This window comes from Manis pentadactyla, chromosome 9, assembly GCF_030020395.1.
Source record: "Manis pentadactyla isolate mManPen7 chromosome 9, mManPen7.hap1, whole genome shotgun sequence".
NCBI classification, from domain to species: Eukaryota; Metazoa; Chordata; class Mammalia; order Pholidota; family Manidae; genus Manis; species Manis pentadactyla.
In genome coordinates this window covers 24,251,300-24,277,448 of record NC_080027.1, presented here as the reverse complement: position 1 = coordinate 24,277,448, position 26,149 = coordinate 24,251,300, and the positions used below count along the sequence as shown (strand labels likewise).

Sequence of the window (26,149 nt, the reverse complement as noted above, 5' to 3'; positions counted from 1 at the left end):
TAAAAATAATTGGAAGTAAATTATGCTTAATAAAATAAATCTCTCGTAATTCATTAAATTTTTCTCACACAGAATTTTTCTTACCTCTCTTGTTCTGAATAGCACATCCACTCATGGGTATCACTTAGATCATGCACCTCCTCAGGGACTGTCATATCTGTTTGTTACATGATGTTTTGTTCATCCTCATGGTATTAGGTTAAATCTTGATCAGGTCACAAGAAAATAGGTACTATCTTGGAAGCATGTCTTTAAAAGATCATAACTATAAAAGTAATTATGTAGCCATTATTGAACAATGTTAATGGGAGAAATACTAGAAAATGCAGGTATGGCCCCTAAATCCTGCAATATAGTTAATCCTTCTCTAAGTGTAAAAATGCAGTTGTATATATAAATGTTAAATAATAATAGAATCATACCACATACATGGTTTTGTGATTATTTTTCCACTTAGCATTGTATCTTACCACATTTGAAAATACATGTACTTTAAAATCATTGTTTTTAATGGCTGCATGTTATTTCATTTTATGAATGTGCCACATAATTGATTCTCTTTTGATAGGCAGGCAGTCAATATTTCTTCAATGTTTTTGCATTTTAAATTGTGCTGTAAATGTACACTTGTCTAATTATTGCCATAGGATAATTGCTTAGCAGGTAAGTCTAAGTCAAAAGTAAATGGACTTTTTAAGACTTCCAGTACATATTTTAAATTGACTTTCAGAATATAAGAGGTCTTGTACCAATGAACAATTCCATCCACAGTGTAAAAGTGTTATTTTTAAAAAATCAAAATATGGCTAATCCTAGTGATTTTGAATTCCTTGTCATCTAGTATAGTGAGGTTTCTAATTTTTTTCTTGTATTAATGTTTTAGTAAAAGGATTTCATAGTAAAGTTTTGAAAAAGCACTGTTTCATAAGAGTTATTTCCCATTCCATCTCCTGCTTTCCTCTAGATTAATTTTCTCTTTTCTGTCTCTCTTTTGTCCCCCTCCAGGATGGAAGTATAATGTGATGGATGTAACTATGGGATGCTGTGTGGGTACACGGCCTCCTCCTTCTTGCCTCATCCTCCTGCTTCTCAAGCTGTTGGCCACTGTCTCCCAGGGGCTGCCGGGGACTGGGCCCCTGGGCTTCCACTTCACACAGTCCGTTTACAATGCTACCGTGTATGAGAACTCAGCAGCAAGGACCTACGTCAACAGCCAAAGTAGAATGGGCATCACCTTAATAGATCTGTCCTGGGATATCAAATATAGAATAGTGTCTGGAGACGAGGAAGGCTTTTTCAAAGCAGAGGAAGTCATCATTGCAGATTTCTGTTTTCTCAGAATAAGAACTAAAGGTGGCAATTCTGCCATACTCAACAGGGAAATTCAGGACAATTATTTATTAATAGTAAAAGGTTCTGTCAGAGGAGAGGATTTGGAAGCGTGGACCAAAGTGAATATACAGGTTTTAGATATGAATGACCTGAGGCCTTTATTTTCCCCCACAACATACTCTGTTACAATAGCAGAAAGCACACCTTTAAGGACTAGTGTTGCCCAGGTGACAGCTACGGACGCAGATATCGGTTCCAATGGAGAATTCTACTACTACTTTAAAAACAAAGTTGATCTCTTTTCAGTTCACCCCACAAGTGGTGTCATCTCCTTAAGTGGACGGTTAAATTATGATGAAAAGAATAGATATGACCTGGAAATTTTGGCTGTGGATCGGGGGATGAAACTCTATGGGAACAATGGAGTGAGCAGTACAGCAAAGCTCTATGTTCACATTGAACGTATAAATGAGCACACCCCAACTCTCCATGTTGTCACACACATTCCTTTCCTGCTGGACAGAGAGCCGACGTATGCAGTGGTGACAGTCAATGACCTAGATGAGGGGGCCAATGGAGAGATTGAATCTGTTTCCATTGTGGCTGGGGATCCTTTCGATCAGTTCCTCCTGGCCAAGGAAGGGAAGTGGATGAACGAGTACAGAATTAAGGAGAGAAAGCAGGTAGACTGGGAGGGCTTTCCCTATGGCTACAATCTCACTCTTCAAGCCAAAGACAAAGGGTCGCCTCAGAAATTTTCAGCCGTAAAGATAGTCCACATTGCCAACCCCAAAAGAGACACTGTCCCAATTAGATTTGAAAAAGAAACATACGATGTGAGCATTAGTGAATTTTCCCCTCCTGGTGTCGTGGTTGCTATAGTAAAATTAAGTCCTGAACCATTAGATGTGGAATACAAATTATCTCCTGGGGAGGATGCACAGTTCTTCAAAATTAATCCCCGGTCCGGTCTGATTGTCACAGCACAGCCACTGAATACTGTTAAAAAGGAGGTTTATAAACTGGTGGTGACAAACAAGGAAGGAGATTTAAAAGCACAAGTCACCATCGGCATAGAAGATGCGAATGACCACACCCCAGAATTTCAGCAGCTGCTGTATGATGCTTTTGTAAATGAAAGTGTTCCAGTGGGCACGAGTGTTCTGACGGTTTCAGCTTCTGATAAAGATAAAGGAGAAAATGGATACATCACCTATAGTATTGCCAGCCTGAATTTGTTACCATTTGCCATTAACCAGTTTACAGGTGTTATTAGCACAACTGAAGAACTGGATTTTGAATCCTCACCAGAAATTTACAGGTTTATCGTAAGAGCCTCTGACTGGGGTTCACCATACCGCCATGAAAGTGAGGTGAATGTGACTATTCGAATAGGAAATGTCAATGACAACAGCCCTCTCTTTGAAAAAGTGGCTTGCCAAGGAGTTATTTCATATGACTTTCCAGTTGGGGGTCACATCACAGCTGTCTCAGCGATTGATATCGATGAACTTGAACTTGTAAAGTATAAAATCATCTCTGGAAATGAACTTGGTTTCTTTTATTTAAACCCAGATTCTGGTGTTTTACAGCTTAAAAAGTCACTGATGAATTCTGGCATTAAAAATGGTAATTTTGCCCTTAGAATTACAGCAACCGATGGAGAGAATTTTGCAGATCCTATGTCTGTTAACATTTCGGTCCTACATGGGAAGGTGTCTTCAAAGAGCTTCAGTTGCAGAGAAACTCGTGTGGCTCAGAAGCTGGCAGAGAAACTACTCATTAAAGCAAAAGCAAATGGAAAACTGAATCTGGAAGATGGATTTCTTGACTTTTATTCAATTAATAGGCAAGGACCACATTTTGACAAGTCATTTCCTTCTGATGTTGCTGTGAAGGAGAATCTGCCAGTTGGAGCTAACATCCTAAAGATCAAAGTCTATGATGCAGACTCTGGTTTCAATGGAAAGGTGTTATTTACAATATCTGATGGAAATACAGATAGTTGCTTTAATATTGATATGGAGACTGGGCAGCTCAAAGTCCTTATGCCTATGGATCGAGAGCACACAGACCTCTATCTTCTTAATATCACCATCTATGACTTAGGTAATCCACAGAAGTCATCATGGAGGTTGCTGACCATCAATGTGGAGGATGCTAATGATAATAGCCCGATTTTCCTTCAGGACAGTTACTCAGTTAACATTCTTGAAAGCTCAAGTATTGGTACTGAGATTATTCAAGTGGAAGCCAGAGACAAAGACTTGGGTTCTAATGGTGAAGTGACCTATTCAGTCTTGACAGACACACAGCAGTTTGCCATCAATAGCTCAACTGGAATCGTTTATGTAGCTGACCAACTGGACCGGGAAACTAAAGCAAACTACTCTTTAAAAATAGAAGCCAGAGACAAGGCAGAAAGCGGCCAGCAGCTATTTTCAGTTGTCACTCTTAAGGTTTTTTTGGATGACGTCAATGACTGCTCCCCAGCTTTCATCCCCAGTAGCTATAGTGTGAAGGTTCTAGAAGATCTCCCAGTGGGCACTGTCATCGCTTGGCTGGAGACCCATGATCCAGATCTTGGACTAGGGGGTCAAGTGCGCTATTCTCTGGTCAATGACTATAACGGGAGATTTGAAATAGATAAAGCAAGTGGTGCCATTCGCTTGAGCAAAGAGCTTGACTATGAAAAGCAGCAGCTCTATAATCTCACTGTTCGGGCCAAAGATAAAGGGCGACCTGTCTCTCTGTCATCTGTTTCCTTTGTTGAGGTGGAAGTAGTGGATGTTAATGAAAACCTCCATAGTCCCTATTTCCCAGACTTCGCTGTTGTTGGATCTGTAAAAGAAAACTCGCGTCTTGGAACAAGTGTGCTGAAGGTGACTGCCCGAGATGAGGACACCGGGAGGGATGGAGAGGTCCAGTACTCCATCAGGGATGGCAGTGGCCTCGGAAGGTTCAATATAGATGACGAGAGTGGTAAGTTTAATATTTTGTGCCAAAGGGTTTCACCTCTCATGACAGAGATCATAAACATTGGGAAAGTAAGGATATTTTCTCACATTAAAGTAGAATGACAAATGAAGATGCATTTAGTGCAGAGATGACACAGTAAAAGCTTTTTCTCGGAATGTTTTGGTTTGTAAGGAGAACTGTTCGTACAGTAGTAGCTATGGTTTTCAGCGGGAGTCCCTGTTCTGTGTTTATCCTGTTCAGCGCTATTATTACCGGGGTATTTTTGGATAAGCATAAGTAATTGTCACCTCTGTTGATTGCACTTCTGACCCTTACTAAATGAAGGGCCCTGATAAAGTAAATTACATTTGATTTGGCTCTAAATTAGAAGCGTGAAGATTTTCAAATGGATCTTGTATACCAGTCTTTCCCTTTACGGTAATGCTTTGCTAAAGCGATATTGCATTAGTTGGTCTTTCAGATTTCACAGGCACATCTGGCCCTTGAATGACAGGCATTTGCACTGTGTATCCTCTACTAACATATGAGGGTATGCATCTACAGATGTTTTCATGATAGACTACAGGAGGCATGTTGTAGATTTTACTTATAAAACACTGATTTTAAGATTTTATTTGTGTGTAAGAATTAATTTTTTTATAGAGACATTTTTAAATATGGGGCAAAATTGTCCCAACATTTTCAATGTCCTCTACCTACTTATTTACTCTCCATCATAGATACAGATATATATATATTTTTTCTGTTCTTGGTATTGTCATTGTTTGTCTTAAAATATACATGTGCCTGGATACATGCATATGTGTTTGTGTTTCTTGATTAGCAGTGTGTATTTTCTAGTCTTTAGACTGTAGTCATCTTAAGATAGGGACTGTGTCTTCTCTAGGCTTGTGTAAATGGTAATATTAGCGCTTTAAAGTTTTCAGGGTGCATTTATATATGTTAAATCATTTTGTACAACACTCACAGGTGCTTATAGTAGGGATACTATGCATCATAATACTAGGAAAAGGATTTGAGAAACTATTAAATACTGGGTATGAGTTACAAAACTGTATGTACCATCACAAATTTAAACTATAATTTTTGTATACATGAGCTCTAGTTATGGCCAATGTGAATTGTAAAATTAGTCTCCAGAGCCATAATGAAAGAAAACATAAATGTCAACAAAATTGGGTTCTGATTTAGCCACATACTCTAGCCTACCATATATAACTTGTCATTCAATTGGAATGTATTTTCACTTTTGAAGTACAAAATGAGGAAAAAGGGAAGTAAACTTTATTGAGTGTCTGCTTTGTGCTAATACTTGATTACTACTACTACTGACTTCATTGAGTACTTACTATGGGCAACACATTGTAGGAAGGGTTTACATTCGGGTTGTATTTGATTCTCTCAACAGTCCTGTGAGTCTCCTAATAATCATCAACTCATGAACTGACATTCAGAGAAGATAGATAACTTGGAGCCTAGTTTTCAAATTTAGCTCTCAGTAACTGCAGTATACTATGCTCTCTCTCATCTGAGAACAAGACAGGGTTTCCTTGCGTGTTCCTAGATGCCCTTGAATTGGGTGTTGGTCTAAAGTCTGTAAGGCAGTTAAGTGTTAAACAGTTTTCAAAGTCCTTACAGCCCTGTGCTCATTGACTGTTGGTACTGGCCATTAATAATGCTTCCCTTTTCTTTACAGTTCCATTGTTTGTGTGGCTGTCCAGTGAGAGAAGCTTTTCCTTGGGACTCAGGTGGATGGGAGTAGATAGGTCAACAGGAAGGTGTTGGGCTGAATCATTATCCACTGCTAGCTAGATGACTACATCGAACCCTGAGCTGTTTTTATTTGGAGGTTTCGTCTTGGTGTACCTCGATGCAGGGAGGAGCAGGAACAATTTGGTGAGAGTGGCCTAGATGTTCCCTATTTGTACTATGTTTCTTTGTTCTCATTTTAGGTGCTATGTCAGAAAAATGTGTGTATAGTTTCATCTGATGATAGGGATGTTCTTATAATTCTTGACCCCAAGAGGTTGATAACTTTGTTTCTTTTTAAGAAAACAACTCGGTGCTCTGCATTTTTCTGTTAGATTCTGGACTGTGTAAAATAAATTTTGACATGGATGAAATTAATGGCACTTACATTTTGATATTATGTTGTGACTTAAAAGGCTCTTTCTTATAGACATTACCTCTTTTGGGTTAAAGAGTAGCTAAGCGAATTGTGTAAGGTCACATACCCATTAGAGGCTATAGCTGGATCTAGAACCTTTGTCTCTTCTCAGTCCTAACTCGTGCTCTTTTCTTTGCATTCATTACACATTCTCATTTTTTTCCCAGAGGATTTTTAATTTAAAAAAGTATAGTAGCAATTTCTTTTGCTCCTTTTCATTTCATTTCTTTCCCTTCTTTTGGAAAGTAAAGTTCTGGTTTTTTTTTTCTTATATTAGAGGAAAAACAGTTTGGACAGGATGTTGAAATATTTTATGAATTTTAGAATTTCCACACAATAACCATTCTTAACCATCTTACTTCCTCCCCTCTCACCCCTTGGAGATACTAACATCCAAGCCCAAGACACTGATGAAGAATGATTGCCAGGACTCATGCCAGGGGGATGCTAGGGGAGAGGAGAAGCTTGGCAGATGCATGTCCAACAGGAGAAGTCACCAGGGTGCTGTGGGGTTTGCATAATGCTTGAAGGATCCATCAGCTCTTGGCCTCCAAGTACTAAAAGTCATGGATTGTGCTGCTGACAGAATGAATGGCTGTGCAGCCCTGCAGCTGTTACTGTCTCAAGTCCAGGCTCTGTTGTCTTCATTTGACCCTTGGGCATAGAATGTACTAAACTTGTTTGGATTTTTGTCTTTCAAGAACCTTTAAGTCAGCTGCCAAAGGTTACTTAACGGCTTGCGTTGCTTAGTGGCTCTCACACTCGGGAGTGCGCATGAATCAGCTGCAGACTCTGTTAACAGTGTGGATTCCCAGGCCCAGCGCCCAGAGATTCTGTTTCAGTAGTCTGGGGTCCGAGCCCAGGAATCTTCATTAAGCCCTCTACCCCTTCTGTATGTGGTTTGGAAACACTGCCCTAAATTTACATGGGCATTTTACAGCATGTCTACCAGATTATATATTTTTCTGTAAAGTCCTTTTCCTCATTCTTTGGAAAGGAGGGGAACTGAGCCCATATTTTAAATAAATGCCTTTTCAAGTCAAATTTTACAATCCAAATACATTTTCTATTATTCATTAGTGGTGATAGTTTTCTGAATGCCTTCCCGATGGATCAAAAATCTATTCCTGGGCCTCAGAAATTGCAGTGCTCCTGTTTGGTGAAACCACATTTGCTGGAATTTGTTGATCCATTTAGTAGTTTTATGTGCTTGGTTTTTTTGGAGCTCAGCAAGCAAAACCATACCTTTGAAATTCTTTACCCTGCACAGCATTTAATAAATGTTTAATAATGTTCACAGTAAATGGATTGACTGGGGGGTCTTGACTAGAGTGGATTTGGTCACAATTTAAATTACTAGTCTGGAAGATGCACTTTAATCATTTTTCCTTTCACAAAGAATGCATTCTTATTCTTTGACACAACAGGAATTCATACTCTTCACTAGTTGGAAGTTTTAGATGGTTTAGAAAGAACACATTGCATTTTGGTTTTTTTATTTTGGTATCGTTAATGCATAATTACTTGAACAACATTATGGTTACTAGACTCCCCCTATTACCAAGTCCACACGACATACCCTATTACAGTCACTGTCCATCAGCGTAGTAAGATTACATTGCATTTTTTTAAATCTGACTTTCTATTGGATTCTTTTGTGAGCTGTAAACTGGAGCAACAACTTCATTTGTTTTATTCATCTGAGGTTAAAGAAATATTTAGTTGGGATAGATAATTTCCAGTTCAGCACATTCATCGTGGGTAATTGGGAAGATACTTGTGCCATATGTTATTGCTAATTATATTACTTCTTTCATTTGTCACGTCTCTGTTATGTGTCAGGCACTGTGCTGGGTGCTTTGTGGGGACTATTTCTCATTGTCACGGTAGTCTAGCAAGATGGGGGTAAATGCCTGCCAAGTCAGGGTCATGCATCTGAGACTGGAGCTCCAGTGCAATGGGTCCAAATCTCATGTTAGTTCCCCTCTTTGCCACTTCAGCATGCCACAGTCAGCTTGTCAAGCAAATGTATTAGTCATATTTTTCTGTCTCATTGCTACGTAACAATCGTTAGTAGCTTATAGAAACAGACTTTCTGTCTTGCTCCTGAGTCTGGGTGACCAGTTGAAGCAGCAGTGTTGTGGGCTGTGAATGGAGTTACGATCTGTCCCACATCTTCCCACTCCAGGACCCAGGTTGAAGGAGTATCCACCATCTGGGATGTGATGTTCTCAAAGTGGAGGTTGGGAGCACATGAAGGCTGATGGAAGCTTGCAGTGCCTCTTAAGGCCTCTGTTCAAAACTGGCCCACATTCCACCAGCCAATGCAGGTCACGAGGCCAAGCTCACCATTGTTGAGGATACTCCTCTTACAGAGGGAGGTGGGGAAGGGAATCAGTATTTATCCTCAGTGCACTTTAGGTATCATAATGTGAATAATATAGTCTGACATAGCATATGACAATTCCCTCTATTGTCTTCATAATCTGACATTCGTTGGGTGCTATGTATAGGTAAGGCACTGGGCCAGGCACTCAGGACACAAAGAGCCGCAGGTATAACACCAGATCTTCATGGTGGGAGATTTCTCAGTCTGTCTAGAGGTCAGAATGCAGCTGCAGGTGATGCTGGTGGTGATGGCTACAGCCATTAATATTTACTGGCACCATCTGTGCCAACTTCTGTGTACAGTGCTTTATGCGGATGATCTCATTCATTTGTCCCTTGAGGTAGGGGCAGTAGCTTCCTTATTTTTACATATCTGGTGTTTTAAGAGAAAGAGCTCACATGCAAAACACATATGTATTTTTTTAATTGAAGTATCATTGATATACAATCTTAGGTTGGTTTCAAATATGCAACACAGTGTTTCAACAGTTACACATATTATTAAATTCTCACCCCCTCTAGTGCAGTTACTATCTATCAACACGGAAAGATGTTGCAGAATCATTGACTATATTCTCCATGCTGTACTACCATCCCCCAGACCAGCTTATATTGTGACTGCTAATTATTGTGCCCATCCCCTTCACCCTCTCGCCCCTCACCTCAGTCCCTCTCCCTTAGTAATTACTAGTTACTTCTCAGTGTCTGTGAGTCTACTGCTATTTTTTTCCTTCTGTTTTGCCTTTGTTTTTATATTCCACAAATAAGTGAAATCATATGGTATTTGTCTTTCTCCACCTGGCTTATTTCACTGAGCATAATACCCTCTAGCTCCATCCATGTAGTTGCAAATGGGAGGATTTCTTTTCTTTCTATTTCTAAAAAATATTCCATTATACAACACAAGTATTTCTAGTTACCTTTCTTTAAATGGAGGCTGTAGGCAGCATTTCTCCAATTTAGGCAAGTCTAGAATGTGTCTTTATTCCAAATGTTTTGATAGAATCAGTAGAGGCTAAGGATACCTAATATTCACTTAGATTCAAAGGGACACCGAAAGAGGTATCTTGTGCTTCTTAAGCTGGGTAAAACTAAGTGTTATTTTTTGTGAACAAACTATTTCAACAGTAATTATAACTTTATAATTGTGTTCATAATCTGAACTTTTATGGAGCTAGCTCTTTCCCACTTGCCTTTCCGGATCTACGTTATGTCCAGGTGCCTGAGCAGCTTGGCTGATGGGCTCCTTTGCTCCTTGACATCTGTTGGTTCTGCCAGTGGGAATAGAAAGGGAGAGAGGTCAGAGCGTTTATCCCTTTGCTCTTTCCACACTGGATTCTTGATCTGGCTGCATCTCTCTATTGAGAGTGGAAACAGCTCCCTGCTGGATACTGCATCCATTTTTTTTTGTAATTTTCCCTAAACTCTGTCCACACCTTTGTAAATAGGCTCTATTAAATGCTTCTCATTTCCCCCATTTGAGTGTGCCATCTGTTTTCTGCCAGGATCCTGACTGGTAAAATATTTTTCTGACATAAATATTTCTCAAACAGATTTCAAGTTTAACAATATTTCTAAGGCTGATGTTTTCCAGCAAATCCAGTTAACTGTAGTTTCCGTAATGCTGCTCTGTGTGTTGGCACATTTCATTCAAAGCGTGGAGAAACAGTAGAGATCATAATTATCCAATGCTTTCAGTTTACAAGGAAAGAAAGTGAAACTAGAGGACTGACTGCCCATATAGTTTATGCTTGCTATATCTTTTCTATGATGAAAAGACAATTTTTGCTTTGTGAAGACCCTGTCTTGTATAAGAAGAAGAGAATTTGGGCTGGATGGTGTGGTACCAGGATCTTTCATGCTCTCAAATGTTGTGATGTTGTACTTTGATTTTCTACAGGGGGAAGGATACATTGAAAATGGTGGCCAAAGAAAAAATAAAGACATAGAACTGAATAGCTTTTACTTAGTTCAGCTGAAGGACTGTTTACTCACTGCCACTGCTGAGTCTATACTCTTTTTCTGATCCCTCTAATTGTCAGACAGTCAAGATGGGTGGATGAAAACTAAGAAAACAAGTATCTGTAGTTTTGGAAATATGGGGAGCTTTTGCCATTACAGAAACCATTAGTTTGAGCCCAGATATTTAAAGGGGTGGGTGATTCCCATAGTATCATGTCTCTGACATAATGTAATAAAATATCAGCTTCCTTTTATGTTCAGAGGCACCAGAAATCATAATTTATCTTAAGGATCACTGTTACTCTTTCCAACTTCTTTTCCCCAAACATGCCCGTTAACTCCTCTTTGACAAGTTGAGGAGTAAGACAAATGTTCCTTGGCGGCTTTGGTGCAATTCATGACAATTGCAGACTAAATAACATTCCCCATTCTTGTTCTTTTTTTTTGAGAGGATAGTTTTCTCTCCACCCACCCAAGTTCAAAGAGACTCATTGAATTTTGGCTCAAGTCCTTAAAACTTTCCCTTGGGACCAGAGCGAACAAAGGAGAGGAATGAAGTTATGATCAAGTGACAGCAAAAAACTTTCCTTGGCTCTGGATTTTTAACCTTAGCTCTAGACTTTTTGATCATTATTATTTGAGAGAAAAATAATGTTTCCCGGAGGAGCCCTGAATGCTCCACAACATTCAGATGAACTCAGTATTGTCATGTACGCCAGGTGGGAGAGAGGATTAGAAGCTTCTAGAAAATAATGAACAGCATGTTTTTATTACTCTTTTCAGCAGGTGCCTTCTTTTTGACCTTTTCTTAACTGTTGGCTGAAGGCAATTTAGGTTTTAATAGACGACTGTTGGTTCAAATCTGTAATTATGTTTGCATTGTGTATCAAGTTTAGGCTGCTACTGTCCCTGTGTAACTAGCAAATGATAAAAATAATGACCCCCATAAGGAAGAGATCCAAATAAGGTGGCCAGCCAACAACCTGGAGACTTGGGTGGTCTTTTATCTGAAATCAGTCTTCCTTTCATACTAGTCATGGATATTTTCAATGACTTATCTGGACCTTCATATCAGGGTCATTGTTTCTCCAGGGCCAAGTGATACTGAATTATTTCTTTTCTTCAATTAACAAAGGCCAGAATTTCAGAGAAATAGTAAACAGAGGTTACAAAAACTATCAAATGATTGCTTCATATATTAGTGGCTTTCTAGGAAGGAGTGGAATAAATTTATTACCCTCCATGACCTCGGATAGCTTGCATCTCATTTCCGTTTTCTGAGAACATTTTTTTTGCAGGTGTTTTGTATGCACATTAAAGGATACTTTCATTTATCATTACATTTGGAAGAATTATGCAGTTTTATAAATATTTATGCGATGCAGCTATGGTCACAATGTTTCATTGAAAAGAAGAAATGAAAATGGGCTGTAGTCTGTATTTTTAGCTTGCCAGTTTTTATGAAAGCATGTCTTATCAACAGACAGAACCTACAAAGAGTTATGTGTAGGTTTCAATTCCATTTATATTAAATTCTGGGCATTGGTATACAAATTATTGAATATAATAGGACTCCCCAAATTTTATTGGAGTTTGGGAAGATTTACTGGCTTCTCTAGGGCCACTCTTTGTGATTAAATTCACAGATTTTCATTTGCATAGCATAGTTCATATTCTAGTTGCTTTTAAGAAGCAGTACTCAGGTAGATAATACTGAATTAAAATAGCATTGAATATGAAGTGTCCTTAGTCAAAAAGTGAATAAAAGTTGAAACCACTAAGCTAACAATTTGAGTTATACACACACACATACACACACAGGTATTATGGTAAAAACATAAAGGCTTTGTGCTTTACCCCCAAGATCTATAAAATGGAGCTTAAACAATTTTCATAGTTTTTTCTCTACTCATCTTCTTAAAGGTATGCCTCTTCTCCCTTTCTGCTTCCTCTTCCTTACCTCATTCCCACATTTACAGTGCACCAATTCCCTGTAGGCACAGTGCTTTGCACTGAGAAGAACACATGATAATTAAGTCAAGGACTAGTAGTAGAGACAGAAAGGCATGTAATTGTAAACCATGTGACGTGTAAGTGACACTGTAATGAGTGCCTTGTGCCAGCCATTCATCATGTTCACTGTGGCCTTAGCATCACCCTTTCGCATTGTGGGAATGATTTTTACAAATTCCAATTGGAGACAAGACAGTATGAGAGATAACTAAAACACTAAAGTGAGTTGATGATATATAAGCAAGACTTAATTGTCAAGGAAAGGATCCAGGTTTTGTGAGACTTGAAGCTCATACGTCATATGATTTTGGGTGCCTGCTTTGAGAAAAAGTGAAAAGTTCTGCCTGCAAAATTATTGAATTTGTTTGGAACAACAAAATAAATCACAGTAACTCATTCATTTGAAAGCAAACACCGCAAATATCCCAAAACTCGAAAAAATAATATAAAATTTTTGTTGATTAAATGCCTGACACATCTAATACTTTTGTCCCCCTACATTTTTTGGTTGCATTTTTATTTGATTGCCTCTTCATAGGATAACAATTTTGTAATTGTCTCTATAGAAGGTATAGAAAGATTATTTAGTTTTCCTCCAGTGTGGGTGATTGAAATTTGTTTTTTTGTTATTCAGAGTTCAGAAATGTTTCTTTATAGTCACAAATTGCTACTGGAAAGACTGTGTAACTTTTCTACATGAGTGTCAAATTTGAAAAAAAAGTACTCTCAAGTTTCTTTCTTATATGAGCTATAATAGATATATTTGCTGTTATACTGCCACAGGTCTGTGCTCTGTAAACAAGAAAAGTCTAGTAATTTCCATTTTGAGGATTAATCAACAAAAGGAAAAAATCATGGTGCATTTGTAATTTGTGTGCTTCCTTCCAGGAGAGAACTTTTTATTTGACTCTGTAGGCAAGAACCAAATCTTCCAATTACACGTGCTCATGTCTAATGGTTGGGGAATTTTTCAGAGAGGAGTTCCTGACTCTGTACATTTTGAGCCTAGTTTCCCCTCCCCCACAGCCATAATTGTAGGATATGTTCATATAGTGATTCAAGTTCTAGTCCTTCACTTCCATGCTACCATGCTGGGTGTCTTATTGCGGTAGACGGTAGGAATATTTTTGGAATCTATTCCTACACTGGGAAAGCGAACAACAATTTGTTTCCAAGTGGAGTTGATCGTGAACCCTGTAAATGTATGTCACTAAATGCAAACTAAATGTAGCCTCAACTGAATTCTCCCTTAGATTCCCAAGAAGTCTCCACCCATTCTACCTGATGATGCAAAATGTAAGAGAAGTTGGAGGGAAATGTCGAAGAAGTTCTGAATTGTTGTGGTTAACATATATTACTTTTGCAGAAGTGTATAAAAATGTCTAACCATGTGAAGCACTGCTAGGGCTCTCCCTGGGGCTTTGACTTGGATAGCATCATGTTGGATCTGTGTTTGCCTAGCAATGTTTGGAAATGAACCTTTTCTCTGAAAGAAGTAAGTCCTCATGGTCATCAGAGGTCCAGCCTGAGCTGGACCAGGCACCCAGGCTAGTCCTGACTTGTAGACTGGTGCCAGTGGACATCTAGCTAGACCAGACTGTAGAGTTCTGTCACTCATATGTATTATTGAACCAGCAGACACACAGTGCAAAAAATATAACATCAAGGTTGCATGTGAAAGTATCTGCCTCCTTGATGTCTCTGAGTATCTCAAGGAGGTGCTCTGGAAGTTCTCTCACCAAAGCAGCACTGGAAGAGTAAAAATCTACATATCCAAGAAATACAGAGTCTTGGGCTCACTGCCCTTTCAGAGCAGTGGCCTGATGAGAGAATTGCATTGTTTCAAGGGACCCACTCTTTTAGAACACCTGTTTGGGAATAGGTAAGAAAATACCAAGATCTGGACACTAATGAAGATGGCCTCTGAGAGCTGTCACAGTCATAGTTTTGTAGCTGAGTTCTTTTTCATAGACTTATGATCTGTATCCTGAAAGCTTGACTTGGGAGTTTCTTCTAACTCACAAGGGATTTCACTGAATGATAATTTCCACATTGCTATTAAAATATATTACAGATAATCTAATTTATTACCATTAGAATGTACATATCAGCATCACATCTCACAATCGGCAATTTCTAGCCCTGTGGGCTGCTGGCATTGCTCCCATGTCTCTGATTTCATTGACTGGAATCTTGATAAAGCCCTGTGGTTATTAAAAATAAACATTGACTTGAGGTCAGCTTTGATAAGGAACTTTGTGCTTGGGATATCATACCTGCTTGAGCCAGTATGAGGCTGGGAGATCCTGAAAGAGACTGGCGACTATAGAGATGAACAGTAAAGCTGAAGCCTCGTTCCCCTTATGTGGATCCCCTGCCCTCATGCATATTGTGCATCTCTCCCCGTACCAATGTGTATTTCTCACCGCTTGAGGATGCTACTAAAGAATATTTATTACATGGTTACACTGCTTGATCCTTGAACTGAAAGCACAGTGATTAAGTTTCAGAGAGCCATTTCATTAAATATTGTTCTAGCTGCTAAAAGTGGAGGGTTAGCCTCTCTATCTGTCTGTAGTTTTATCCTAGAGGGCAAATGATCAGAATTGGCATGAGTAAGAGTTCCATTTATGGTCACTAAATTCTTGTGTTTCACAGGCAGGATAGTGTAGGCACTCCAGAGTGTTAATGCTAATTCAGAATTATATATTCTGCAGTCATACAGTGTGACTTGAGCATGTGTAATACGTGAGCTAATTCAGAACTTCATAATTTGGTCGGATGCTCTCAAGAACCAGGTTGTAAGCAAAAAGTGCTGTTAGGAGCCTTGTAAGTAGCCTTTAAAAATAATCTGCACCAGTACACATGAACTCCTGTGCTTTTACCCAGACCTTATTTAATTGTACTTGGCATATAATTCTAATAAGCTCGGCTTCCTGACATAGAATCCTACAGTATTATAGACATTTCAGAGCAGAGATTACTATACATACGCATACTGACAATGAGAACTAACCTGGTTAATCAGGCAGCAAGAGATATAAATAACCCCCATTGTGTGTTTATTATGTGCCAGGTATTAAATAAGTATTAACTAATTTACTGTTCACAAGGATTCTGTGAGGCAGGTACTCTTATTATCTACTTATAGATGAGGGCAGCTGGGTTTGAAAGAGGCAGACCAGCACCCAAATCTGAGCTCTTAATCACTACACTTCAGACACTTTCTGGATAAACAGTGCTAAGTATCTTCTTAAGGGCTGAAACCCAAAGGGAGTCCATCTCTTCATTACCACACAGTGTACTAGCTGATCATTATAACAGAGTCCCAATCATTGTTAGAGGGGCAGATTTTCTGGAAAACAGAGCCTGGGGAGAAGTTACAATACATGCTAATGTTTTATTAAGGATGCCATCCCAGGATAGCAAGAGTGAGGGGGGAAAAAGGAAGCCAGGCTGGAAGGGAGGGAGACCAAATATAAACTGGTATGTTACTAGATGGGTCACAGCTTCACAACTGCACCCAGCCTGTGCCTCTGTCACCTACATGTCTCCAGGGAGGCTGCACAGAACCGCTGCATATTAGGCTGTTAGGTCTGGGGTCGGAGAGAAGGGTAAGCAGTTTTTCTGTTCGTTCTTTCCCATTTTTGACCTCTTATTAGTCACATCTACCACCTGAGGTATTGACCCCCTGACTCTTCTGGAATGCATGCGGTGTGCCCAGGCAAATGGTAGGGAAGCCCATGCTTAGTGGGTGTTCCTGAGTTACAGTCTCTCTTATGGGTCCTGGGGTGCTGTGAGGAGCTATTTTATCTGTTACAGCAGCGGGAGTTCCTATCCCAAAGCTAGTGAACAGCTGGGGCCTGGGGGTAGGGGAGCAGCAGGCTGGGCTGAGTGAGCTTGGGGGTGCACAAATCGGGTTGGGCTGAGAATTGCAAGGTATTCGGGAAAGACTTCATCAAAACAGCAGAACATTAGCAAAGCAAAATGCTACCCAGGCAGATGCTCAACTACTTAGAGGACTCGACTACGGACAACAGCACATTTCCCAAAGGCTGCAATTTGTCAAAGTATTATGATCCCTGCTTCTCTGGACCCTGGATGTTTAGAACTAAAAGGGAAAAAGCATCTGCAGTTCATGTGCTTTGACTGATCTGAGCAAGAATGGCTTTTTCCTCCCCCTCCTTTCTTGCGACCATTGGACATCTGAGTGCTATTTTATCAAATGTACGTCCTTGAATTCATGGGCTAGAAATGCAGAGCGGGGCTCATCACGGTGTAATAAGGTCTTTGTTACCCTCCACAGCACCGTCTCCATCGCTGTCCACACTTAAGGAGAGCTGCTGTCTGTGACGTACTCTGCACGCTGTCCCGTGCATCTGGGCTCACTCAGTCCTCACATTAAACTTATGAGGCAGGTGCTCTTGTTACCCCAGATTACTGGTGTGGGACTGAAGCTTAGTGAGGTTAAATAACTTGCCCAATTTCACACAGCAAGTAAGTAACAACCAAGGCTTCAACTCAGACCGTCTAACTCGCCAGCCCTCCCTCTTGTCCGGATCGCACACTGCTGCTGGGGCCCACGTGTTTAGGTCCACTCAGAAAAACACTACTCCGTCCTACTCAGGGCATCCCATTTTCTCACGTGCCTTTGTTGCTAGAGCTTAAGGGAATATTTGCAGGATTCAATCATTCATTATAATACACATTGCATATTATATCATTTAATATAGAATATAGTGAACATATAATATAGGCTATATATATTAAATCCAAGTATATAATCATGATACAATGATAATAAAACATAAAAAACTATCATACACATCATACAGTATTATATCATTATACATGTTATAATATGTTGTATATTTGAGATCATAATGTAGTATGTTATATGTATTATATATTGAACAGACCTACTTTGTTCCAAGCATTGTTCTGGGCACTGAGTTAGACCAGTGGGTCAAAGCGGGCAAAGTCCTTATCCTTGTAATAATGGTAAAATAGATAATAATTCTAGCAGGGGAGTAAATAATAGTCAAGATAGGTGTAATGTGCAGTATGTAAGATGTAATATGTTAGTGGGTGTAAGTGCTAAGCAGAAAGAATGCAAGTAAGGGAGAAAGAAAGTTTACAGGTGTTAATGAGTTCCGAACAGTATTTCACTAAGAAGACCACCTCAGGATCAAGTCCTGAAGGAACTTTAGATTTATAAACTGGTTATTTCAACCTGGAGGAAAGCAGGAAAGATGGGAAGCAAACTTGATTGATTGCTATGGATAAACTCAGATTCTAACTACTCTTTATGGTTAAAAGAAAAATACGGTGAACTATAGGAAGAATAAAAATTTAAAGACAGACACCAGTATTGTCAATGTAGATTTGTTAGACATAGAAGCATCCTGTTTACAAGTATTTTTCAATGAATCAAGTCTCAATGTAATTTTACCTGATCTTGAATTTCCTTTGACTCCAGCATGTCCACACTGTATCAGGAAAAGCCTTCTCACTACTTCCTCCTTGTAAATTATATACATATTTCCCATCTTCCTTCTGGATCCCATTTTCTTATACTGTTCTGCAGCAGCTGTACTTGTGTTATTGTCATTTGTATTGTGTTTAAGCTGGTTGGTCTGTGTCAGCTGTGATGTTCTGGTTGCAAGGATAAGGCAGGCAGGTAGGAAATGTCGAAGTGTGTTGTCCTGTTTAATAAACACATGCATACACACATCCCCATACCTAAATTACTAATTTTCAAAGAATTAATTTAATGTACTTTCTGCTGAAATTATAATGGAACTAAATTTTTAAAACTCTGATGATTTTTTGGAGCACAGTTAGCCCAGTGCCCTGAGTTGATCTTTGAGAAAGGGGTCACTTTTGAGATGCAGTGACTTTCACATGGCCTCACAGCTGGTCCAGGACTTGTAATTGTGGGCACTATTTTGCTCAGAGCTGTCTTGATTCAGAAAATGCTTTTGATGTCTAAGGTTGGCCTCATTAGCCATATTCATTCCTGACAAGAGGAGTTACTGACTTGGCTGTAAGCAGACATCACCTTTTAACTAGAATGGCATGACATTTTTTTAGGTGACCATCCACTCTGGTATTTCTCAACTTAGCATTTTGCATTCTGTTGTTTATTGACCTAAAAACATCATATGTAGCATTTGAAGCAAAGAGGAAAGCACTTTTTTTTTTTAATCACACAACCCCCCTCAGTTTTCAGCCACAGGACTCTAAACTGTTAGCATATGCAAACACTCTTGTTCCCAAAGTGGTTTTCTACTCTGCAGTTATGGTGTTGTTTGGGGTAAGATAAATAAGCCCAACATTAAAACACTAGACATTAAAATGAGAAACAGTAGCATTGTCGTTATGAAATATTTGGGAGCTATGAAAAACACAAACAAATTCAAACCATCTCCCTGTGGCTCCTGGCAGTGCATGTTAAGCAGAACGATGCCCCCTCCATACTCCAGCTTCCCCTGTAAGAACACTGGGATGTGGGAGGTCCTTTACCGGGACTGACTGGCCAGACCACTTTGCTAGGGGTGGGTGGGACAGAGAGGCTTCTGCATTCTTTTGTTTTGATCAAACCAGTGCAGTTTCTACAGTGGTGAGGTGGAATTACCAGCCCTTCAGTAAAATTAAATTGTCTGCTTTGTCTAATACCAGCCCTGGTTGCAGGCAGACCAAGTTACAGTGTGAACACGACATGTGTGGTCAGCTTTTGGACGAATAGTTAATCCTGCTGGGGACCTTGGATGTCCCTTAATATGTAGAGGTTGGTACCCAGGTTTGAGTAGGTGGCCTGTCACTCTCAAGATTTCTCTCTGCTGCAAGGGAGTATTTCCTAGTGGGCACATGGGATTCTTAATAAAGTTGTTGGAAACACCAGCCCTGCTGTGTTTTGGCTTCTAACCAGAAGCCGAATAAAGATCAGAAGTTCTCTGTCCCTCTCCAACAGATCCTAGACTTTCACTTTAGATAGTGTGTTTTTGTTCACTGGGGTGTTTGATGCTATTGTTTTCTGTCTTTTAGGGTTTTTCAGTTACTCTGATTTGGCAAATCTTGAACAGACATATGAGCCCCAAATTTCTCCCAAATAATTGTACTGAGAAATGCAGAAAATATTGAGCAAGAGGCTGTTGGGTTTCCATAAGTAAGCAGATATATCCTAAGTGCTCATGGGTGAAAATTGCTTTTTATTTAATGAGCCATTTTTATTGGAAGGTAACGATTATGTCCAGGCTATAAATACAGTGTGAATTCCCTTCAGTGGACATTAAAAAGCTGATTTCAATTGGAAGCAGCTTTAAAGGCTTAAGAATATTGAGGTTACAGATTTTTTAAACCTGTGCATTCTGTCCATGTATGGATATGAAGACAGGAGTGAGACCCAGCAAGAGCTCATGTGTAGGAAGAAATGCTTATGACCATCATCTGTAGGTACATCTAGCGACTTGAAGAAAAGCATATAATAGTATCATGGTTTAAAGTTTTAAAAATAGGGTTGCTTGTGTCATCTTATTTTATATTTACAGTTATTCTGTGAGTTATCTACCCTCTCCCCATTTTACAACTGAGAAAGCTGAGCCACAGAGGATTTTAGGCTCTTGCCCAAATACTTCATCTTTATAAAATATCATGCCGCCTCTTCTTATGTTTATAAATGTGTGAGTTTTAGGACTAGCAGCTTGAGCAGTCTGTCTTCAAAGTCTGATTATATTGTTCTTTTGGGAACATTCAACTAGGAACAAGAGTTATTGCTGGTGGTTAAAATTACTTATTTATACAGGATAATTAAAAAAAAATCCAACTGTGCTCCACATATATTTAGGAAATAAAAGCTGTTGTCCAGTTATTTCAAATCAATAAATTTAGATTATGTGTTCTGTATTCTGTCTGTATTGAGATTCTGTTCAGCTGTTCAGAGAGCAATATGATAGAACTTTTCCAGTTGATCTTTATACTACCAAAGTATCTAACTATTTCTGACTAGCTCTGTGACATCAGCTGGGCTTGGTAGAATTGCTGAGCTTGCCCAAGATGTTGGTTTACAGTCTCAGCTTGAACTTACACCCACGGGCATTGCTTATCTTGGTGTAGTGTCAGCTGGGTAGTGTTTTATTCCTTCTGCTTGACTGTAAGCTCCTTGAAGGTGGGATTTATTTCTGATGCACCATCCTGTCCTGTGTTGTCCATTCAGAGCTTAGGATATGGTCATTGTTCACTAAGTATTTTTGGAAGGAAAGGAAGAGAAGAGCTGGCTGTGTATAACTAAGGGCAGTTCTGTGTCTCTGTCTCATTCCTTTCCAAAAGTGGGATTAGATGAAGGACACATGTTTTCCAGCCATGGGCTTCACTTCTGAACATGTGGAATTTGTTCCAGGAGACTCTTTGTTCTTCTGTGGTTCAAAACTTTGAATAATGTATATGTAGACAAAATTGAGATGTGGTTGATCTCTGAAGAGTTGGAGTTGGTGGCTTATTTTTTCCCCAGCCTTTTAAGGTAGTGTCAAAAATAATGAATTAAACTTCCTTAAAAAAAAAGTACAGTTTTTGGTAATTTTCACTTCATCTTAGTGACTCCAGTAGGGTTTCTAGCTTATATTTATGGCTTCTTTCTCCTTACCTCAACAGAGCCAACAAAATGTCCACAGATCTTGTTCATCACGTTCTTACAAATGCAAACATCTCAGATTTCCAGCGCTTTCTTGTCACCTGGCTTGTTCTGCTTGTAGTGTGTTTAATGCTCTCTTGGATAGTTCTTAGGCTGAGTCTTTATATTTCTAATATCTGGAGGACTTTCTCCTCAACATAAGTCTTTTATTATCTTTCTTCTCCTTTCTTTTTCTTTCAATAAGACCCCAGAAACCTGTTATTGGCAACTTCAGCTCACCAAGCCCCTTCACACCACACCCCTGCTTCCCTTCCACAGGTGCTGTCACTCACAGTTGAAATTATGGATTCATTTCAGGCATCAGTTTTTATGTAAGATGTTCCATGCTATTTCCACTGTGCCAAGGGTCTCAGATTTCACTGAAAGGTATTTTTGCATATCTTCATCTTCAAGTCTCTCCACTTCTTTTTTTATATGCGTTGGCCTCTCTTGTCATTTCTTTGCAAAAGTTCTGTAGTGTTTTTCCAAGTTAGGTCTTTGGTCTTGTCCCTCCCTGACCTCCCTCCCATCCACATGCTTTTTGTAAGCAATACTTCTCTGGCTTCTTTAAAAATATTCTAGCTTCTACTTCATTCCATCTTCTTTTTCAGTGAGAGAGTCAATCTTTCTCCTTGGGAAAGCATAGTTTTAAGATGGCTTCACAGCTGATTTTGTACTATATACTAAAAGAGTTATTTTACATACAGCACGAACACAACGTCTAGATTCCTTGTACATTTATTTGAGCCTTCCTCATTCCAAAAGGAATGTAATAGGCATTACTGGTGCTCAGTGGCACCTGCCCCTATGCCATCAGACCTCCATACATTTGAAACAGAAAAGCCTTCCATTATCAAACATTTTTGCATTTACCACACCATAGCTTCTTTTTCCACCTGGCAGGTAGCATTCAGTACTTTTGATGTTGTTACACTGTCTCGTGGAGACAGGAGAACAACACCATTTGCAGGAAATCATCTTTTGTACCAACTATGTGGTTCTAAGGCTATTTGTTGAGAACCCTGACCAAGGCAGATTATTCTGTCTTTGCCTTCACCAAACTCACTTTGCTGGACTGTAGATGAGAAAATAGCCTACAACTTTGGATGGGGACCATTCATTTTCTGGTAGCTGGAAGACTTTATGAACAAATGAGAGAAATATTTTCAGATCGGCTCTTAGCTTTGGCTTCCTCATTCAGGGCTAAATGGATGTGATCAAAAACATTGTAAGTAACATAATGAAAATAAAACTTTTTTTAATTTGGGCTTGAACTTTACCCTTTTCACTATTTTGGATTTGATAAAATGACTAGAATAGGGTCTTTGGAGTAGAAGAATGCGGCCTTCTTGGTTCTATCCATAAAGGAAGGAAGAAGCCCAACAAGGAGGCAGACCAGTTTCCAGAAGACTGGTGTCCCAGAATGGGGCTATGAGGTTAGGTGAGGTCAAAGGCCAGCTGAGAGTGGCTGGTTAGGGCACTAACTGGAAGGACATTTGGAGGAAGTCACCAGGTGCCCATGTGACCTTCACAGCCATCCTGTGGGGCATAACTATCCACACTTCAGAGGTAAGGAAACACTGTATTGTTTAGCTCTCTTCATAGAGCTGAGGCAAAACCCAGATATCCTTTCACCCTTCTGCCAACTCTCTGTTGAGAGAGAACTTCTTGGTGGTAGTCTTTGGCCAAGTAGCTAGAATTATTCTGTGAGTTGGGAAAGAAACAGGGTCCCATTCCTGTTGAGTAGATGCTGCAATATAGACTTCCCACTCCATGCCCTTTTGCCCCCAACTTGACCTTTCTGTCATTGAGGGGCTGATGGGATGATATCCTTTGGAAAACCTTGGAATTTTCCTTGTTTTTTTGTTTCGTTTTATTAATGTGAAATTCACATATTAACCACAGACTAACCATTTTAAAGTGTTCAGGGGCATTTAGTAGATTCACACTGTTTATAGCTACCACCTCTGTCTAGTTGCAAACCCTATGCCCATGAAGTGATCACTGCCCTTCCCGTCTCTCCTCAACACCTGGCACGTACCAGTCCATTTCTGTCTTCTGTGTCTGTTTTTCGAGAGCGTAGAGTGTAGCCATATCAAAGACTGGGATGCAACCCGCTTCATTTATCCCAGTGTTAACAGAGAAAGTGGAATCTTAGGACTGGGATTTCTCTTATGTTACCATAAATCCAGAACTTGAGTTTCAAGAATAAAACTGTACTTTCCTTTACTATTCCTTTAGTTAAAAAAAGCAAGATGTTCATTTTCTAAAGCACCTTTTTCATCTGACTTTTAAGGAGTAAACCCATATATTTTGTTAAAGCAGATAGCCAGCAAACTAAAAGATACTTAACTGATGAATTTTAAAATTTTAAGTTGTATTTATTGATTTGTTGGCTGGTTGGTTGGAGAATCCTAGTAACAGTCTAGGAAATTAATGGATCATTCTCCCATTTTAAGTACCCAAGTCCATTTTTTTTTTCTTAAAGGGAAATCATTTTGAAACATCAAGTATTCTTTAGGGAAGATGAGTATAGCAGGCATTTTAAAGAGACTAAAGGAAACATGAGATGCTGTCTTTCTCTCAAACACTGGAGGGTTGTTTGTGTCCTTTCCATAGAGTTTTTGCTTTATGAGTTTTTGTTGCTTTTTCGTTGCAGTATTATTTACCTTCAGAGGAGTAGATTTCATAAAATGCTAAAATATCAAAGAGAAAATTGAAGCCTTTGGCTCCAATCAATTGGGCGTTATGTTAGGAGATAGCAGACTTCTTGAAAATGCTTCATGTTAAGGGACAGGAGCTGGGTTTTCCTTTGATTCCAGATTTTAACATTGACTTCCAGTATTTAATAGTGAAAAGACATGGCTTTACATGTATTTTTAATTTCCTCAAGTTTGAAAGTTACATGAGTCTTAAATTGACCCTTCGAAGTAGATGTTAGAGTTAATGTTTGAAAAATACACATCACAGAAACTCTTAGTGGGGGGGGGGGTCAGCTGCAGAGTCATTCTCAGAAACAGGCAATGTTTATATGGCCCTTTGTTCAGTATTTTCTTCGGTTTCCATTTGGCTAATCTGGTTGCTATTAAAGTGACAAAGCTAATGGAATTACCTGCTGAGGTGTGCTCTCCCAGGAAGTCCTCTGGACCAAAGCTTTCATGTAGTGAGGGGAGATCATTATGACGTCCTGCTTTACAAGAGGGTCCCCCTAAGGGTGGAACTGGACCATTTCTCCTTTCTCCTGGAGTGTCCCCTGGCTTTGAAACTTCTGCCACCACCTAGATGCCTGTCAGCTTCCAACTTGAATTAATTACAAGAGGTACTCTTTTTCCCTGGATTAGAAAACAAACAAATCAAAGTTTTACGTAGGTTTCTCCCTCCCTTGGGTTTTGTTAACTTTGAGATAGTCATAGTCTGATGGCCTTTCTCACATATGTCCCGGGAGGGATGTTCACAGACACATCAGATTATGGGTTGGGATCTACTGTTTCAAGTGACTGTATTCTGGTTTAGTGTTGCCTAAAGCATGGTCTGCCACGAGTCAGTAGGTGTGGGCTGGTCCAACCATCTGTGTTTTAAACCAGAGGATTCATTTTAGCATCAGAGGATTCTGATGCAGGTCATGTGCAGACCACAGTAAGAAACACCATCCTATTTAAGTCATGAGGGCCTTGCTTTGTCATCCAGTGTATTTGTTGTCCCTCTTGGTTTTGAGTCATGTGAAAATTTGCCTAATCCCAGTCATTAGAAAAAATGTTGACAGATACAGGACTGAGTTCAGAGCCCTGAGGCAGGCCAGTGGAGACTGCCTTCCAGGTTGACACTGTGTTATGTATGCTGAAATTCAATCAGTTTTAAACCCCTGTCCTGGCTTGTCATCCAGCCCACATTTTCCCCATCTTGTCCTCTGGGATCTCATGAGAGATTTTGTCAAATGCCTTGCTGACAGGCAGCTGTGCTAGATCTACAGAATTTCCCCGATCCACCAGTTTAGCAAACATACTTCTAAAAAAGAAAGAAACAAGAAGAGAAAATAAAATTTAAAATAAGAAAAGCAAAATGAGACTAAGTTGGCATACCATCGCTTTTATTGTTGATCCAAAGATGTAAATTTGAACCCCCCAAAATTTTTTTTGGTTATTTTATCCATAACATTCAGATTGTAAGATGTACTTCCCAGGAATCACTCTAGACTAACAAAGAAATCCATATGCGTTTTACAGAGCGGTTTCAGGAATGTGTGCAGACGTACGTGTGATAAGTCGTTAATACCAGCCTCCCTCTTTGTGTGATGGAAAGTGGGGGGTGGGGATCTTTTAACCCTGAAACAGTGCTTTTTGGGACGGGTGTAGAAATGTGCATCCACTGTAAAAATCTCCAGAGCTTCAAACTGTTCATCCTTCGCTTTCTATTTGCATGCCCTCTTCTCCCATTATTTCTAAAAGGCCCTGAAAAATTTGTCTGTTTCTCTTGTGTATCGGGGAGGAAACAAGTAGAGGGCTGCTGCCCAAAAGACAAAGTCTGATAGCACACTTGAATGGCATGACTGTATTTCTTAGTGGGTTTATTCCTATAAAGGAAAGAGAATAGTAGGAATGTGTGTATATCTCAGAATTCTGGCCATGGAACTTCAGAAAAGA

At 39.5% G+C, this 26,149-nt stretch overlaps 1 protein-coding gene across 8 annotated transcripts in view; it reads left to right on the top strand.

The window, feature by feature from the left end:
- FAT3 (FAT atypical cadherin 3) overlaps positions 1-26,149 on the top strand; it is a 603,349-nt gene that overhangs the window by 125,722 nt on the left and 451,478 nt on the right. For all 8 annotated transcript variants that reach the window (XM_036923269.2, XM_036923272.2, XM_036923270.2 and 5 more), the window contains exon 2: positions 1,006-4,314. In XM_036923269.2, the coding sequence (XP_036779164.2) occupies positions 1,023-4,314 (3,292 nt within the window). In that variant the 5' untranslated portion in view covers positions 1,006-1,022. The remainder of the gene's footprint in view (positions 1-1,005; positions 4,315-26,149) is intronic.